This window comes from Mustela erminea, chromosome 18, assembly GCF_009829155.1.
Source record: "Mustela erminea isolate mMusErm1 chromosome 18, mMusErm1.Pri, whole genome shotgun sequence".
Lineage (NCBI taxonomy): Eukaryota > Metazoa > Chordata > Mammalia > Carnivora > Mustelidae > Mustela > Mustela erminea.
Genome location: NC_045631.1, coordinates 9,446,306 through 9,466,505, shown reverse-complemented (window position 1 = coordinate 9,466,505; position 20,200 = coordinate 9,446,306). Strand labels below are relative to the sequence as shown.

The 20,200-nt window shown below is 39.0% G+C and overlaps 1 protein-coding gene across 20 annotated transcripts in view; it reads right to left on the bottom strand.

Annotated features, from left to right (window-relative positions):
• Positions 1-20,200, bottom strand: part of NCOR1 (nuclear receptor corepressor 1) — a 154,621-nt gene that overhangs the window by 74,542 nt on the left and 59,879 nt on the right. For 14 of the 20 annotated variants that reach the window (XM_032319728.1, XM_032319729.1, XM_032319743.1 and 11 more), the window contains 9 exons: positions 16,751-16,807; positions 16,146-16,198; positions 15,781-15,807; positions 13,636-13,702; positions 11,059-11,231; positions 9,701-9,791; positions 7,843-8,021; positions 7,046-7,100; positions 6,281-6,382 (listed from right to left, as the gene is read on the bottom strand). In XM_032319728.1, the coding sequence (XP_032175619.1) occupies positions 6,281-6,382; positions 7,046-7,100; positions 7,843-8,021; positions 9,701-9,791; positions 11,059-11,231; positions 13,636-13,702; positions 15,781-15,807; positions 16,146-16,198; positions 16,751-16,807 (804 nt within the window). The remainder of the gene's footprint in view (positions 1-6,280; positions 6,383-7,045; positions 7,101-7,842; positions 8,022-9,700; positions 9,792-11,058; positions 11,232-13,635; positions 13,703-15,780; positions 15,808-16,145; positions 16,199-16,750; positions 16,808-20,200) is intronic. The other 6 variants (XM_032319735.1, XM_032319736.1, XM_032319740.1 and 3 more) reach the window with 1 other exon arrangement.

The following is a 20,200-nucleotide window of genomic DNA, read 5'->3' as shown; positions in this document are numbered from 1 at the left end:
ATGTGTACTTTCCAACCACGACTAGGCCTGCTTTACAAATGGGAATGTTTTTCTCACCTTTGACTGACTCCCTAGGACACCATAGTGGTCACAAGGCTGGTTTCAAATGCTAATAATCGCCAACCACTCACCTGCTACAAAAGTAGCATCCATTAGTCATTATGAACAAAGTGGATGGCACACTAGCGATAAACTCTGCCCTTTGCCTGGCGAGTAGGCTCTTAACCCAGAAAGTGGTTTATAGCCCTCAGAAATGACAGCGAGGTATCAACTCGGCAGAAAAGGAGTAAAGAACTTCACTGTTCTCTTAGACTTAGATGATACATATAACTTGCTTCCTTAATACGTTTCTATTTCTAATGCCAACCAGTGTTCTGAAGAAACTAAGCGATCCCACACGTTCCCTGCTGTCTGAAATGCAGCCAGCAGCTGACTTTACTCCCCCTTTCCTAGTGTGAGGGACCCAGAAGCAAGGTAGCACCTGTTTCAACCAGGCAATGGGAAGACGGGGGCAGGATGTCTTCTGGAGCACAACCCCCAATTCTGCAGAAGGTGCGGAGTTGCTGGATAGTCTCTGCAAGTGTGTGACAGCTGCAGAGCACAACCCCCGTCAAAGCAGAATCCATCCACACTGACTAGGCAGCAGTGGGTGGAGAGGGAGAGCCAGGCGGGCCGGAGTGTGCAACCAGCATCTGTCTCCCTTCAGCTGACAGGCACTGAGAGCCTCGGCCACACCTGCTCTCGGCGATAAAGAGCCCAAGGAGTAACCTCCGATGTTCACAGGAAGTGATTGCAACTACTTCTGTTTCATGCAAATCTGTAAAGGAAGTGCCAAACCCCACGCTCTGGGACAGAGGTTCTAAGTCACAGCCCTCACACCCTTTAGTAGGGGAGCTGGAGGACAAGTTTACAGTGTCAAAAGCAAAGTCATCTGAAGGTCCCCTGACAGACAGAGGCATCCCAACAGCTTCCTGTCCAGGTTTCTCCCTCGTTAAGCCTAGTACTTTTTGGTCAATTAAAGAAGGTTTTATTTTGTCAGGGAGGATCTCACAACACAAAACCTGTCTGCCACACAACAAACTGCGCTGTAAATGTTGGAGGGCATTAGAAAACAAAATCAAAATCCAAATTAAAAAAAAAAAAAACTAAACAAAAAGTTTTATGTATTTTTTTTTTAGAAATCTTTTAAGAAATCTTTTCATTTATATATTTGACAGAGAGAGTGCACAAGCAGGGGGAGCAGCAGAGGGAGAAGCAGACTCCAGGCTAAGCAAGGAGCCAGATGCAGGACTCCATCTCAGGGCCGTGGGATCATGACCCCAGCTGAAGGCAGAAGCCCAACTGACTGAACTACTCAGGTGCCCATTTTTATGTACTTTATAACGATAAAAGAAGAACAAGGAAATTTCAACAGACTCCTCTGTAACAAGATCAGAGACAGTTTATGCTGAGATTTATTCTACTATATCTGACTGAATACCTAACACTTATATATACCCTATGTGTGTTTATTAACATGCCCGAGTCTTCAGAAAACAGATAAACAACTTCCCACTCAGTAGATGATTAAGTTGCCAAGAAATGAAATAACTAAATTTAAGAGCAAGCATCTAGAGAACTGAAAACATTCAAGAGACAGAAAGAATGAGGTCCTCCTTTAGCCACTTAAGTCTTTTTCTTAACATTTTATTTATTTATCTAACAGAGACAGAGAGCAAGCGAGCACGAGCAGAGTAAACAGAGGGAAAGGGAGAAGAAGCAGGCTCCCCGCCGAGCAGAGAGCCCGATGCGGGGCTCAATCCTAGGACCCTGGGATCACAACCTGAGCTGAAGGCAGACACTTAACTGACTGAGCCACCCACGGGCCCCTAACCATTGAGTTTTGTAAGTGTCTCAGTCAGTAAACAGAAAATATCTTATCAAAATATATTTAAGGGCGCCTGGGTGGCTCAGTGGGTTAAGCCTCTGCCTTCAGCTTAAGTCATGATCTCAGGGTCCTGGGATGGAGCCCCGCATCAGACTCTCTCTGCTCAGAAGGAAGCCTGCTTCCTCCTCCTCTCTCTCTCTGCCTACTGATGATCTCTCTCTCTGTCAAATAAATTAACAAAATCTAAAATATGTGTGTGTGTGTGTGTGTGTGTGTGTGTATACACATATATGTATATGTATATATATTTATTTATTTTAAAACTAATGCCTTTAAACCAACCGAATTTGAAACTAGTTTCCTGAAGAGTAAAAGCTGTCAATCACAACACACCATCATGAAGGCAACAAAGGCTACAGTCGCTACCATTTATTGGGCACTCCAGTTGTCCCCGATAGCACACTCTAGGGATGTCACACACACAACTAGTTCTTATGTTAACCCTGCAAGGTAAGTATTATTGCTTCCATGCTCACAGATGTGGAAGCCAAGGCTCAAAAAGTGAAGGGAAACGTCTAGGGTTACATGGATATAGAGAGAGCTTTTTTGGATCTAAAGCTCTTTCTCTTACACCCAACTTTTTAAACCTGCCTAAAACAGCCTAACTATTGTCTAACAACTCAGTCAAAAACTTTCCTAACTTCAAACATTACTACATTTACATAAGTATATGCTTTCTCAATGTCCTTGGGGAATAAAAACCTGCTGACATATTTAAAGAGGAAGATGTTGTCAGAATGAAGGAAGAGTACAAATTCTTGTGAAAGGTAATCAAGTATTTGGAAACGAAGAATGTGGCTTCTAAACAATGACTTGCTTTGCTGCTGGTCACCAGCAGGTACCACAGTAATTCTAGCTACACAGTGACAGACTTATTAGATGAGAGTTTCTGCTGGAAGGTAAGAAGAAATTCCTACCTCCAACAAAAAATGCTACACACAGAATCAAATTACTACTTGGCATGTTACTTATAATTCTAGATCCCACAGAGTAACACTGAGGATTGGCTTCTGATCTTTGATATATATTCACAGCTTCAACTAAAACTTAATGAAGAACCACATTCACTCCCATCATGGCATGCTAGTAAGTTGAACTGTGAAATGGTTTCAACAGTACCTAACAGAATTCTGAGTTAAAACTTTTGCCAACAATAATGTCTGAACACAAGTCTAACAAAAATATGATTATCTGTCTCATTTCCCCTATGAGTCTCAGATTAAACTCCCTTTCAGAGGAAATAATATGCAAGATTCCCTATAGCCATACCAGGTTAAAAATCCAACCTCTCAAGCTTGGAATCTCTCTGGGCAAACAGCACACAACACATTCAGGGCTGAATTACAATGACTTCCTATGGTAAGAGTCGGGAGGGGAGGAGGGTGAAGCAATCAAATAAAAACAGAAAGGATAAACTTCAGCAGAACTCTACAGAGTCTTATAATAAATTTGCCCTAATCGTTCTGGGATTACCTAAGATAATTCCTACTGATTCCAACTTGACTGGATAATAGAGCAGTAAAGTGACTTTCAAATTAGTTGAATCTCTATTATCTACCAGAGTAAAATGAAGACACACCAATTTAAAAGTTCTTAACTTGTAACTAGAAAAAAAAAAAAAAAAGAAGACCAATTTAAAAGTTCTTAACTTGTAACTTAAAAAAAAAAAAAAAAGAAGAAGAAGAAGAAGAAGAAGAAATCTTTCTAAACTTTTTCCATACAGCAAATTGTACATTCCCAACCCAGATCTGTTTCCCAAACTCCAGGCTTCTACTTACAACTGCCCCCTTTACATCCCCACTTGGACATATGTATCTAAAATTCAGCATGTCCCAACTTTGCCCCCCAAATCTGCTACCCCTTCAGTCATGCCTACACAGTAAATGGCAACCCCACAAGCCAAAACTCAGGGTTATCTTGGATAACTGTCCTTGAATCCCCCCCACCATCAATCCATCAGTAAAAAACCTCTTTACCTTACGTCCAAAGATACATCCAGACATGGACAGGTTTTCAACACCGCCCCCTCTAGAGTCCAGTCCAAGCCACTGGGAGGATCAACGTAACCTCCTAACTGGTCTCCCTTACAATCTAGTCTCAACAGAGAAGGCAGAATGACCCTGTCACAACTACAATCTGATACTATTCTGCTCAAAAGTGCAGTGGCTCCTCCTCTCATATGATATCAGCTCTAATGTCATTCAGTCCTATATAAGCAAGCCCCTAAACTAATACCACCTAATTTCAGAAAACCTGTCCATCTATTTTGACACAAACAGAATGAAGTACACAAACAATTAAGAAACAGGTAAGATTATTCCGGTCTAAGACCATGCTGCATTTCCATCATTCAATCCTCTCCTCTCCCGAATTCCCAATGAAACAATCAGAGAAATATACAACTAGAGAAACAATGTTCACGGTAATAACGTAAAAGCTAACATGGGAATGACTAGACTGACGGAAAGGCTGACCAACCCCAACCTGAGCCAACTTGGGGGCAGACATACTAAGGTTCAGGTCAAGATGAGAGCACATATGGACAATCTCAGTTCCGTTAAATGCACTCTGGGATGTGACACAGATGTGAGCACACAGAACCAGAATGTGCAGAAGAAAACTCTTAATATGGCTGGAACTTAACAAGAACGAGTGTGCCACAGAGAACAGTGAGATGGTGTCCCAGGTAACCTTAGGAGAGAAAACCAATGTTTCAGAGTAACAGAGGCATTTCCCCACACACATAATTTCCTGATACAGCTTTCTCCTCTATCATCACAAGCAACAGACTGCTAATCCTGCAAATGTTAAGATATAATATCAAATTATTCCCTTACATTATCAGGGATTGAAAAAATTTAAACAACTTATAATTACAAAATACGTAACTTCTAAAAACTAAGTTCAATTAAAGTTATAAATACTAGCTGGTAATAAGGAACAAAGCTGTTGTTAAAAATCTGTAGCTGAAACTCGTTTAAAACACAGATGGGCTCTGGCATCTCTAGCTAGAAGAGCTTGATTCCACTTTCTCTGTGGGAAGCCCCAGCACCTTTGATGGAACAGTGCTTCCCGCCCCACTGACAACATCTGATTTGCTCCCCATTGGGCAGGAACTCTTCACGGAGCTTCACAAGCATCCACAACATCAGTCCCATCAGCATCCAGGCGCGCTCTTTTCCTCCCTCCCCATCCTCGTCAGCCCCCTGCCCATCTCTCTATTCTCCTTTGTAAGCAAACCTTACAGACAAGGGCACACCTGTACTACTACCACTCCCTCGCCTTCCACACCCCCTTCTGCTCACTGCAACTTTACTTCTCGACCCCTCACCAATCCACTGAAAATGCACACCCAGGGCACCTCAGCTTACTCAACCTCTAGCAGCATTTCACACAGCTGGCTTATGAAACGCTCCCTGCACTTTGACCAGAAATACCGTTTCCAAAGAATATGTAATCACATCCCGTGAGGCAGCAGTATCCTGCAGGAAACAATGACCCGGGAAACACAAAAAGGTCATGGCTACGGATAATGACGGCACTGGGTCAGCCTGTATCTGGTGAGCGGGGTGGCTCAGCAAAGAAAGGGTGGTTGTGCGGGGAGACCAGGAGGATTTACAAAGGCGGGTCGGCAGTCAGCAGCGGTGCAAGTTCACACGCGCGATTCCAAGTCCCAAGATGAACCTGGACAGGGAGAGCAACGGCCATCACATCGCCCCAGCAGCCACACCGGTAAAGCACGAGGGAGCTGTGACAGCTGCTGATCAGTTATTTGGGGGAAAACAGTTTTTAAAGTACTGAACTGCAACTGCGAAAACGTACGCTGCACTGCATTAAACACGGTCTTTTAAGGTCAAGTGTTTTTCCAGAGTAAAAAGTTTCTAAACTCCAGAAATGAAGTTACTCTGAAACAAAATGAGGCCCCCAGTATTTGGGTAAACTAGCCTCTACACTCATTACCACACTACATTTCTCTGTCCTTCTCATGGGTTCTACCTGTCCCCTTCCTCAGACAAAAGGACTGGTAAAGACGGTGCATGAAATGAAGTGTCACGGGTCCCATTCTTACATTATCGCTACTCACAGTGACAGGCACAATTTAGATAACATGGAAGTACAGAACGTCTCTCATTGGTTTTGTCATACTAGAAACTTACAGCACATTCACAATAGATGATGTCACACATTAAATATATATTAATTTCAAAATAATAACATGTTCATAACATTCACATTATTTAATGAAATGTCAATCCCTAAAATACACATGATTAAATACAAGGCCCTGGTTATACCCTTTTTGTTCTCCCTGTCTCCACCCTGAAACACCTTCCGCACAGTAATGAAACCCACCTGGTTTCTTCCTCTGCGTTTTCCGTAATTCCTTCTTACTAGGGCTTTATAATTCTCATTTTTCTTGGTTAAGTAGTAATATAAAACACAATCAGGAACACTCTATAAGGAAAATAAATTATTTTTGAGGAGCCAAAGAAGTAACATTTTTTTAAATCAAGCAACACTTTTAAGGGAAACCTCTGGTATTCTCAAGGTCTAAATTAAAGAGCAACACATGGCCTGCATTTTAAGGGATAGCTAGGCTCTAAAAATATATATATTATTTTAATGGACAATTTCCGTGTTCCTAATCCAAATTATGAAAAGATACCAGGAACTATCAGAGACATTCAAGCACCTCCTTATTAGGCAGTAACTAAATTCTCTTTCTTGTTGCATATCTGCAAATATTCAAAATGTCTCTTTTTTAAGTATGTTGCTCAGAAACACTATATCCAATATACTGTGGGAAAAAAAATCAGGGAAAATCAGGGTTCTGATATTTTAATCAAAAATTCAATGAAAGTTGAAAAAGCATTGTAATCTATGTGTTTTTAGGGAACTACAGTATCAAGTAGTCTTTTGTTAACTGTGAAAATTAGACTGTGCTTATGATTTATTAATTATAAATATCACTATATTAGCCACCTAAGAATCTTTTCTGTATCAAGCCCTCTATAAAAATCAGTTCTCTGTAACTACCTCTGTGTATTAGAGCACAAAAAGTTTAAAGAAGTGAACATCACAAACCTATAAACATTCTCAATGTAAACCATTTCTTACCTTCCTTTCCAAGTACGATGCAATTAGCCCAAAGTTTTTTGGATGCTGGATAAACCTGAGTTTAAACAAAGGAAAAAACAACAACAACAACAACACATACACACAAACATTTTAACAATTTAAAAAGGGGTGGGCAGTGCTCAGGAACAGAACTATGAGTACAGATCACCTCCCAATGATCCCTAACTGCCAGCTTGAGGAACAACTACAGAATCACTGGAGTCTTTCAAGGGCCCAGATTTCTGGGTACGATCCACCAGGAACCAAAGACACTTGTCTACAGCAGAGCACAGAAATCTGTACTTTTAAAATGTACCCCCAGGTGACTGAGACACAACCCAAATTTGAATACCATGCTTAACCTGACTCCATAACCCCAGTTCTCATCTGTGACTTAGGCTCCCATGTATAAACTTAGGGGAAGGTTACAGCAAATCTATATTCTCTACCTTCCAGAGTATCCATACAAATGCCAAAAAGGGCCAAAGTTTGGGGGAAATTGTTCAATTTACTAGTGAATGCCAGAGCGCCTGGGTGGCTCAGTGGGTTAAAGCCTCTGCCTTCGGCTCAGGTCATGATCCCAGCGTCCTGGAATCGAGCCCCGCATCAGGCTTCTCTGCTCGGCGGGAAGCCTGCTTCCCCCTCTCTCTCTGCCTGCCTCTCTGTCTAGTTGTGATCCCTGTCTGTCAAATAAAAAATTAAAAATCTTTAAAACAAAAAATTTGCTGGTGAATGCCAAATACTTCTCAAGAATTTATGTAAACTTGTATGAGAAAATGATTTAAAGTTTAAATTACTTGTCCTTAAAGATCTCCTTCTCATGGTCAGTCCAAACATTCATAAACTGCCTATCTTTATAAACTTTCATAGGGTCTTCCATGAGGCCATTCATGTTAATGAACTTGACCCGTCTCTGTTCTGCATCAAACATCATAGGCGGGATCACAGAGAGCTGCCGCATTTGTTTCTCATTATTCTGCGAAAGAAAGTAAACATAATTTACAAAGAATAAAATTTAAAGAGGGCTATAGCTATCCTAATATACGCCAGAAAAACCACATGTGTAGTTCCATGTGTCAACAGCAGCATGTACTGTAACATCTAACATGCGCTAATTACTCATATATCTAATAAATACTCATTAAATGAATCATACAGGCAGAGGATATACGTTACATTTTTATATCCCACTACTACAATTTGAGAAGAGTTCTTTACTTAAAAGAAGTAGATACTTCAGATAGTAATATTTTAGACCTAAAGGACACAAAGAAATGCCAAGTTCACTGAAGTAAGGATCTTATGAAACATTTAATTACATTAACACAGTGTCATTTTTAAGAGTCTTAAGATCATTTCAGAGAATAAATCTTAATGTCATTTTGGAGACCAATAAATAGAAAAAAAAAAATAAACAGGTGTCCAAATCTTAAGGACAGTGATTTTAAATTAAACTCGACGTGTTGAATACTTCTTGCTAATCTTACATAATCTTTTCACTGAAAATTGAAGATTATTATCCTTAAAATTTCAACTAAAGCTTTGTTACATCTCTACAGTCGGTTTTTCCCCGAACTGTAATTTAATAAGTTCACAAGCACACATTTCTATGAAAAAACTCACCAAAAATACACGTATTGACCTCAGTACAAAGCGAGGTTTTTTCCTAAAACCTTTCCTCATAGAAGTGGATACTGCCTTACAGTCAAGTCTTTACAAAGTGTCAAATTTTATAGGATACTCTCAGTCAGTCTGAACACCAAAGCATGATTTGGGGCAGACACCTGAGCCTTAGTCACCTCAACTTGTCCCAGTTTTGGGTGCTGACAGATCTGCCCTAATGGAACCAGTCGAAAAGCAAGCAAAAAACTTTAACGCAGATTTAGTCATCACTGCAGGGATTATGACCACCAGCTTTTTGGTATATGTTTGTTTATGACCACAAGTTTTAAAATATATAGCAATTTAATAACTGTCTTTGATCAGTACTTAAGGAGACCACCACATTCAAATAAGCAAGACCTTCAGAATTCAGAGATGAGGTTTTCTGGGGTTGTTTTATTTATTTATTTATTTATTTATTTTTAAGCTGAAGTATAGTTGACACCAAAGATGAGGCTTTTAAAAAACCAGTATATAAAATCAAAACCAGAACAACTAATTAAACAGGACCAACCTTTAGAGACGGTTTGAACACAGCTCAAAAGACTCATGACAGGGACTGAAATTTATCCTTACTCAGCACAGATTTATCAATGCCTTATCATCTCTGTCTCCCAGGCTTCTGTGGCTGGAGGGCACACTTTGGGGAACCCACCAGCACCTCAGGTCCACTTCAGATGAATCTCTCTGGGCAGTCTGCTCCTACACATCCCTGCCACTGACACCCTGATTCAGGTCTTGTTTTCATGTTAACAGCGCCCTCACCTCTCCTCCAGGCCTCCCTCCTGCTAAAGCCATCTATGTAAAATGCCAATCTGATCACAGGACTGCCTGCTGTAACACTTTCAGTGGTTGGCTGGTCTCTGGAACAGTCCAAACTCTATTAATGTTCCCTCATTTATGGACAAATAAGCCCTTAGTTCCTGGGGTATGAGGGTAAAAATGCCTGAATAATCAATGAATTTAAAAAGCTAAGTCAATTAATTTCCTTACCTCCTGCTCAGAGAGCCCATCAATAATTTCAGAAATCTCATGCTCACTCCTAGCAATGGTGGCTGAAAGACCAGCTCCCCTCTGCCCAACTCTAAAAATAAGAAAGAAATTATAACACTAATTAAGTTACTTTTATATGCATTACTCCTCTGAATGGGACTTTTTTAACCAACTAGAAGTCAGAGAACTAATGCTACTGAGATACCACTTTTAAGTAATATGCCCGAAGATTAGGATTCTATAGAAGAATGATTAAAATATTGAGATTAAGGGGTGCCTGGGTGGCTCAGTGGGTTAAAGCCTCTGCCTTCGGCTCAGGTCATAATCCCAGGGTCCAGGGATCAAGCCCCACATCGGTCACATCAGGCTCTCTGCTTAGCAGGGAGCCTGCTTCCCCACCTCTCTCTCTGCCTGCTTGTGATCTGTCAGTCAAATAAATAAATAAAAATCTTTTAAAAAAAATATTGAGATTAAAATTTAAAGGTTACATGTCCAAGTTCAAATGGTAGAACAACTTATGGGAAACTTCCAGAAAACCACAGGTATTGATGACATTTCCATTTCAAATAGCAGTCTTTGCTTTCTACAGCAGAGGAACAGACTTGGAAAAATACATCAAGTACTTTTTACAGGGAGGGGAAAAGAAAACAACCATCATCCCTCATAAAAACTTAATCGTGATTAAAGAACTAAAGCTTATATATACTCTTACAAGAAATACTGGAGAACAAATCTAAAGCCTTTTTTTTTTTTTAAGTTTTTTTTTTTTAATTTCTTTTCAGCATAACAGTATTCATTGTTTTTGCACCACACCCAGTACTCCATGCAATATGTGCCCTCCCTAATACCCACCACCTTGTTCCCCCAACCTCCCACCCCCCGAAATCTAAAGCTTTTAATTTTATAAAATACTTGCTCTCTAAAGTAGAAACAAATCCGAAACTATCAACCAATATCAAAGAATTTCTTAATTTGCCATCCATATATAATACTCTTCGGTCATGTTGGCAGGTAATGAAGAACTAAGAAATATTCAAGTCTACTCTTTTTAACTGCCATTTCTAAAGGAATAGGTATTTTCAAGAACAGAAGAATTACTTTCAAAATATTCACTTAAATTTAGATTGAGCAGCATTATTTTAAGAATAAAAAACAAATACTAAATTCACCAAGATGTAATCTTTGCCAGCTGGTAATGAAATTTTATATTCAAAATGAAAAGTTCTTTATGAACTTTCTTAAGATCTGATTCAGGTAACCATTAACACCGTGAGAGAGCAGGAATGGGAATCTGTTGTCGAGGAGAAAGCATAGCCATTAGCCAGAAGAGCGCAGCCATTAAACATCAAACTACTTACCGCTGAAATCTTTCTTGTTGTTCTCTCTGTTTTCGAATTTCTGGAAACTGCTTTTCATAGTACTCCCTTGTTTTGCTTTCTTTAGCTTTCCTCCGGGGGTTATTTTCTATTCTGTCCACTTTTTTCTCCCATGCCTCCATGAGCTGATCATAACGCTGGCAGATTTTTTGTTCCTATTAAATACCCGTAGCAAATTAATAATTAAACTAAACTCTGTCATTCTGACAAACCTAATACTTTACAGTAAATGCTACTTCTTAAGGCTAAGTCAGAAGTACATTTGGCCTAGGACTCAACTGTGAATGAAACATCCTTGATCTGAAAGACGAGAGAGAAAAGAGCCCTGTTTCCTACAAAGATCAGCATAGAGCATATTTTGGCTAGATTTTTTTAAGTTAATGTTAAGACTAACAAAATTATTTAATTAATAAGCCCTACTAGTAGCTGCCCAGCTACTTTTATTATTTTCCTGATAACAATGTATGTCTTCATTGTCAAAAAAAATGGAAAATAAGTGATAGAAACATGTGAATAGTTCATAATCCCAAAAACCCAACGGCAATCATATTGACATTTTGGTGTTTTCCTTCCCATGTGTCAAAGAAAATACTCATGCTTTAACCGTTCCTCTACTGCTGGAGACTTGGACTACTTGAAGGTTTTTGCTATTATAAATAATGTTATCTAAACATTTTTGAACAGTCTGGAAAAAGCAGAAATTGGTTGTGCTTTATGATAAAAAGAAATGCAGTGAACTACATGAAACCAAGAGTTAATCCTTTTAGAGAAATGAGTAATGTATGATCTCATTTTTTTCAATGGAGAGGCGAGAAGCCTCCCTTATGAGCACAGAAGTGTGAACGTGTCAACAACACACGGATAGAAAAAGGTGTAGGACTCATGAAAAACCATTAACATAGGTCCCCTCCAGAAAGTGGCTCTAGAGAGGAGAGTATTATCCTCCTCACGATCCGTGCCGCCCCCCAGACACTTGACAACCATTCTTCTCAACTCCCAGGTATCTTCTGTGTCCTTCACTTTCTCCGTCTCTAGCTAGCTCCTCAGTCCAGGTCAACACCATCCCTTATACCTACATCAAAGTTGGAACCTCCAAACTGGCTCCCAGGCGGCCTTTATTCTCTCCCAGGCCTTCTTAATGGTGGAGCCAGAAGCAAACTCTTAAAATACAAACCTGAACATTTCACTTCTCAGTTCAAACACTTAAAAGACGCCTTTGGGATCTAACCCAAAGTCTGGTAGGTGAACCTCCTGCGGGCGAATCGGCCCTCTTCCCCCAGCAGCCTCATTTCTGCCATGCTCCCAGCAACCTGCCACACTCTGTCCACCTCCCAGACCTTCACTTCAACGGCTCCCTGTGCCTGCGCAGATTTCCAGAGTTTCTTGTTGTCCTGCAAACTTCCCTCTACGACTCTTACATGGAGCATTAGCTGCCCCTCCTGTATGCTCCCACAGCCATCCGTATTGTCCCTTCCCACAATGTGAGTACGATACTGTAACTGCCTGTGACTCATCTGCCGCCAGTCACACTGTATGCTTTAAGAGTTAAAACCACATGGCTATCTTGCTCACCTCTGCAGAACAATACATGGACAGAGTAAACAGCCAATAAATATTTATTAAACAAATCAGTGAACATGTAAACGTTATAACTAAAGACTCTGTGAAGCATGAAAACAAAGTCTATGCTCCTATGTTTGCATCAGCAGACAGTAAATTACCACAATTATAACAAAATTACTGGATAGAAAAAAATGCTTTAGTAGTTTCTCTTTTAATTTTTGTATGTTTCTTGCAAAAACAAAAACACACTAATTTAAGGACAGTATCTGAAGGACCAGATTGGCAGATTACATTAGAAGTTATGTGTCAAGTAAAAGCCGCTGACTCTTGAGCTTTACAATTCATTAAACTGTCACGTCATTAACTATAAGGCACACGGCTCATTTTTCATGTGAATTAAGGAACATCATTTATTTGGTAAGCAACTGAATTTAAACGAATTAACAGTCTGTCTCAACTTAGCAGAAACATATTGTGAAAAGAAACATACTGGCATTATATTTTCTGTAACTTCATTTCCATGAACATTAGAACCACAAAACTTCTGGACTGCAAGTCATATAATAAATGTGAAAACGTATCTGAAGTTCAAAAAGGTGAACTTTAGCTGACCCAGTTCCTAATAAGAAAGAACAGTAATGTCTACTCAGTATGACTGTAACTTACCCACACTGGTCTGAGGGTTTAAGAGACTAAATGTTGATCATCCTACTTCTCTTTCATGTTCCCTTTTAACTACTCACCATTTTCTTTATTTTGGCTAGATGAAAATGTTATACACAGATGACCAAAGAAATTAATTTGATAATGATATTAAATGTCAATTGCTGCTAGAATTAGATTTATATTTAAGTCATCTCTATAGTTACTTCCTAAATCGGCAACCTTTTCTCAAACAGAATCAAGAACCATTCTCACTAACAAAGGGAAAGCAAATGCCTAAATGAGCATGAATGGGAAAGTTGTACAAATTTCAGTTAAAGGATAGGACCTCACCCTTTGTTTTCTTGCATGATTTCTTCTTTTAAAAAATAAAATGAGTTTTTTCCTCATCACCTGGTTTCTAGAAGAGAAAAATATGGTTGTATGACATTAAGAAAAAGCATAATTTAATAATGCATTCACTTTTTTTTTTTTTTTTCAGAGACACTGAAAAACAAGCAAAGATCACTTAGGAATATCTGATGTGATCAAAGTTAGTCTTATTTTTTTCACCCTGCAAAATAAGACTTTTGCAATAATTAGGACTAAGATTCCTCTCACTCTACAGCAAGATTTTATACAAATAGTTCACTTTCAATTATTACGTTCAAGTATAAGGCAAATATTTTCAAGTTATAGTTACAGTCAATGATTCTTCTTAAGAACTCTGGTGATATAAACATCTCTGTACATTCCTGGAGGAGGGGAGGTAGACGAGAAGGAAAGGCTTTTAAAGTTACCTCCCTACCTCAGGTAAGGTGCTGACCTCCCTTCTATGAGAAGGTGCACCCACAGAGAAGAGAGGGGACTTCTGCTTTTACACAGATTTCCTTCCATCACAGAAATGACACAAACCACTCTAAGAAGGCATGGAGGGCAATGTGACAAGACAGGAAGAGTTCTCTTATATCTTAATGAAACGGTTATACTTTTTAAATTTGAAGCACTGTGACCTTCAAAAACAATGACATGCAGGTTCAAATATAAATATTTATACCCCACCTACTTCCAGAAAGGATTTCAAGCTGATTATTCAAATATAAATACAAAGCCAAGGCAAGTAGAAGTAATTTTTTGGATTATCTGCCACTCAGGACTAACAGTGACACTGGTTCCACTCAAATTAGCGTGGACAGTCAGGAGCTGGCTATATGGAAAAGTAGCCAAGACATGAAAAGAATTATTAAAAGGCATATTTGCTATTTCATACAAAGCAAATGACGGTGATGAGAAAAGAGCTACTACACGATTCATACGGATGCATGCAGCTGAGTAAATGGTTATTTCACAAGGTGACGTACAGTGGAAGCATTACCACATATTTCTTTTGCTCTAGCTTTAATTACGTGCTACTCAAAAGCAAATGATAATCAATAAATATCACTTAAAATGTTTCCTAGGATTTAAGAAGTCAGCCAGTCAGTAGTAACCTATCCCAGGACAGTGTGCTAAGCACTGTAGTCGGGCAGTGTAGACAGCATGAAATAAATCAGACAGAGCTGCTCTCCAGCTAATATCAGGGGGGAAAGACAGAACACAAACATAACTGAAGCTTTGGGGGGAGGGGGGAATCATTAAAAGTAGCCAACTAGATTTTATCTGCTACTCTCCCTTTAAAAAATGCTAAAACAGCTAAACAGTTCCAGAACAAGGTATTATTTTTTATGAATTTTGCCTAAACCTACTTCTAAGGGTTTTCAAGACCACAGTAGCATCTCACAGAAAAATTCTAAGTATATATGATTTTTATCATAAACCACTTATTTAACAAAAGTTAAACTTATTCAAATTTCAATTTTGTTCATGCATACTACCATGCAAATTATATTTGCCACCAGTTCTGCAAAGTAGTCAACTATTGCACATACTCTCAGTAAGAAATTTTTTCAAAGAAAAAAATGATATATAAATAGCAATCTGCTCATTAGTAACTATACTAGTCAATAATTTAAATGTGCTGATTATTCTTAATAAAACATAAAGTAGAAATATCACATTTTTGTTACAAACTAAGAATAATTCACCTAAATTCTCTCCAAGTATGATAATTAAAAAAAAAAAAAAAAGATACCTATCTAGCTTCCTCTCTTACTTCAATCAGATCAAGAAATTAGATTTTCTTTTCACTTATTTTCTTATTCCAAACTCTGCATCCATAAAGGCCTGGTATCTAGGATGAGCAAGGCTAAGCAAACTACATTCTGAACAGTCTCCTCACCCATGTGAGGTGACCGAGCGCTTCCAAGGCACCAGGACATTAAATGGCAGAAGGGTCTACAAATACCGTCATTAGCAAGAGTCATGGAAGGGATTTCCCTAGAATAGGATTTTGAATAATGATAAAATGATCCGTGGCACTTCTACTTTGCAATGGCAGATGTGGCTTGGTGGGGGACGGTGTCATCACTAGTCTTAAATGAAAAAGCTTCATTATCTTACTTCATCATGCGCCTTGCAGGTACTCCACTGAAAAAAAGACAAAACAGGAGGCAAAAAATTCAAGCCTCAAGGTAAGCCATTTCAATGTTAAGTATTCACCTTTTTTACTAGCAGATCATAAAACCAGCTAGTTTTATGCAATAATTTATTTCATTTTTTTTTTTTTTGGCCTCGGAAACTCAAAGCTGTTACCCCAACCCCCAAGAAGCCAGAGGAAGATAACATATAGTAAAACGACAGCAAATTACACAAATCTAAAACACACCTACACTATATTATATATATGTCAGCAGATAACATAAAACAATCTCTTTATAGAATATATGGTCTTTAACTGAAGAACTCCAAAGATGATGAATACTTACGTCTTGATGTTCTCATGATACACCTTGGTATCTGATGGCTGGTTATAGAGTGGCTATAAAATAAATCAAATATTTAAATATACCACATTGTACACATGTCTATAAAAGTACAAAGAAACAGTTCATATTTTCAGGTAAACCTAGTACTCCTAGATCATCACAGTACCTGCCCTCCCAAAACTTCTAGACTTCCAGGTTCCCTGAATAATTCTCCTTCCCCATCTCCTATTAATGGCACTCTCATAAAAATGTTTATAAATCCACGGTATCCCATAAGAAATACATTTATTCAGGTTTTTAATTGCAAAAGCAAAGGAAGAACATATGGTCCAAAGAGCTATTTCTGTCTTACATGTCCTGCTTCTACCTCGTATGATTAAATGGCCTGCTCAGGCAAAAACACACTCAGGACAATCCTTCTGCAAAGGTAACCAAGTTTGTGCCACACTATTTTAAAGCTGGCACAAAGGTACTGCCCAGATCTCATTCCACAGTAGATAGGTTGTATTCCATCTTATCCCAAGAAAAATGACTAAAAAAAAAACCAAAAACCAAAACAAATAAAAAACCACCACCAGACATGAAAAAAGAAATTTTGTACTTACCAGTTCAACTTTTGGGCCAAGACCTTCAAATATTTTATGAGCCTCTTCTGCTTTTTTCTACAGATAAAGACAGTATTATATTGTGTAATTAAAAATTGTATTACCTAACTGTAAAACCACTACCAATTTAATAGCACTTACCTAAAAACTACTCTATAGTTGAACTTCCCTTATTTCCAAATACTCTTACCATATGATAAGTTGAAATACTCAGTCTTCTGTTTTCACAGCTTCCTCACCAAATTAAGTCAAAACTTCACATTTGTACTGAAAGTAGTTAACTGGGCACCTGGGTGGCTCAGTTGGTTAAGTGACTGCCTTTGGCTCAGGGCATGATCCCAGAGTCCTGGGACCAAGACCCGCATTAGGCTCCCTGCTCAGCAAACAGTCTGCTTCTTCTGCTTTTGCCCCTCACCATAATCTTGTGCTCTCTCACTCTTGCTCTCAAATAAGCAAATAAAATCTTTAAAGAAAAAAAAAGTAATAACTAAAAAATTGTGAAGTTCTTAACAGCAAATAGATATCAAGATTCTAGGGAGAGGGAACACAGAGTCACTATTAAAAACAAATCCCTCAACACTTCAAGTCATGTCTTTAATAAAAATTTAAGGGGCACCTGGGCAGCTCAGCCGTTAAACATCTGCCTTCCGCTCAGGTCATGATCTCAGGGTCCTGGGATCAAGTCCCGCATCAGGCTCCCTGCTCAGCGGGGAACCTGCTTTTCCCTCTCCTGCTTCCCCTGCTTGTGTTCCCTCTCTCACTGTGTCTCTGTCAATAAAATAAAATTTAAAAAACAAATTTTAAAACATAAAACACTATAAAGTTGCCTGGCTTACCGCTGTAAGCCAAACTGATCTCTTGGAAGAAAAGCTTATAAAGAGCTCATATTCTAGTTACAAGAAAACTTGGGTAATAACTGAATAGAGGAAACTACTAGTTTGAATTTCTCCAGTATTCAATAGTAAATAAATGCTGAATTTAATATTTTTTACTGTCCATTTTCAAAAGTAAATTAATCTAAACCAATATGCTAACAGAAATCGTCCTTTCATAGACAAAATATAACAAATCAGAAGTTAAAGATATTATTTATTTATTTTAAAAGATTTTATTTATTTGTTTGTCAGGCATAGAGGGAGAGCGAGCGAGTGAGCACAGGCAGACAGAGAGGCAGGCAGAGGCAGAGGGAGAAGCAGGTTCCCTGCCGAGCAAGGAGCCTAACGCGGGACTCGATCCCAGGATGCTGGGATCATGACCTGAGCCGAAGGCAGCCGCTTAACCAACTGAGCCACCCAGGCGTCCCAGAAGTTAAAGATATTTAAACTGGAATTACAGGACTACCAAATTTGTTAGTGGTTCTTTTTTTTTTTTTTTAAGATTTTATTTATTTATTTGACAGAGAGAAATCACAAGTAGGCAAAGAGGCAGGCAAAGACAGAGAGGAGGAAGTAGGCTTCCTGTCAAGCAGAGAGCCCAGTGCGGGACTCGATCCTAGGACCCTGAGATCATGTTCTGAGCCGGAGGCAGACACTTAACCCACTAAGCCACCCAGGTGCCCCGTGTCAGTGGTTCTTAAGTTCCTCCCAAAGCATTCCCATTAGTAACAATGGCTTCCCATCTGCCGTGCAGACGAGCACCTCAATGTACTTGCTGCTGGGAAACTCTCCAGGGCTTCTGATGTGACACACAATTGGGAATGGATATTAATCAGTATTTCCCAAGTGTAAAGAAAAATGTTCCCTTAAAATAAATATTCTCCTTTTAATCTCATTTATCAACCAAAATCAATCCATCAAGTATTTATTTAGTATATACTGTGTGGAAAGAAATAGGAAGCGTTTAAGAAGCACAAAATACTGTAAAGCACTTTCCAAACTCCAAGAAACTAAAAAGGTTATTAAGATGAGAAATGAATATAGTAAAAAAGTCAAATATAAAACTATAAAAATCCATTAAGTTTGCAGAGCCGCTCCTATTTCTATAGATCATTTAAAGGCAGGATTTGTCAACCTCAGCACTATTACCATTTTGGGCCCGATAGGTGTTCTAGGGGCTGTCCCATGCACTGGGGGATATTTAGCTGTATCCCACTAGATGCCAGTAGCACTCCACCTCTTCTCCAAGTTACAACAATCAAAGAAAGTCTCCAGTTGAGAACAACAAACCCAAGAAGTCAAAACAGAATGATCATAAAATTCAAATTGATTAGCTACAGACATATATTAAATAACACATAACATCATCACAGAGAAAAAATTTGGGAATATCTAGCACCTACAATTAACTTCCTCCAGACCCAACATGCACCAGTTTTTAAATTTATTTTCCTTTTTTTTTCTAGTTTTCTTTTTAGTGATCTCTACATACAACCCCACGATCAAGACCCACACGCTCCACAGACTGAGCCGCCAAACACCCCTTAAATTTGCTTTCTCAAGGCACTCTGTATTAGCGTCTATACCAAGTACAGGCAGGCTAACTGGAACTGCCCACAAATAACACTGAGAAACAAGGGAGTAAAATTATATTATATCAAATACTTTAAAAAATATCCTAATACGTAAAGACACTTGCCTTTTCAGAGCTAATTTTAAAGGCTGGCTTTTAAGATGCTTGCAGACCCCAAGATTTTGGTTATGCAAACTTTTATTAAATATCTGACTTCATGTTGGCTTAACTGCTAAGAACACTATTAACCTATCAAATTTGGCAGACAAAAATTTTAATTTAAAACCCTCACATTTCCATATTAAAATTTTTATCTTAAGTCTATAGACAGAGGTACTTGGTTCCTCAAACATGTCAGTATGTTCTATGTGCCAGGCACTGACTAGACACTAAGAAAACAATGACAAGTAGCAGGAAGAGGAGTCTTGAAAAGCTTCAAGGGAAAATGACAATGTGAGTAGGGCTGAAGTATGAGTGCACTTGTAAGACAGGACACGACAAGACACTGGAATGCCTGAAGGCAGGGGGAACATCCAGGGATAAAGGTACGAGCAGCTTCAGGGGAACATTCAAACCTAGCCTGGTAGGATAGCCTTCAGAAGGAGTACTGGGCCAATGGCCAGGCAGGCAGGCCTGTAAGCATGGATAAAAGGTTAGGCTATTCTGCAGAAAGTGGAAAACAATCAAAAAGTGTCAGGTTGGGTTTTTTTTTTTAAGATTTTATTTATTTATTTGATAGAGATCACAAGTATGCCGAGAGGCAGACAGAGAGAGAGAGAGAGAGAGAGAGAGAGAGAGGAGGAAGCAGGCTCCCCGCTGAGCAGAGAGCCCAATTTGGGGCTCGATCCCAGGACACTGAGCTCATGACCTGAGCCGAAGGCAGAGGCTTTAACCCACTGAGCCACCCAAGCGTCCCAACAATCAAAAGGTTTTATTTGGAGAATAATATAAGGGCACTCAAACGTGAAGGACCGGTTAGAAAGAAAGAAGGACGGACACTCA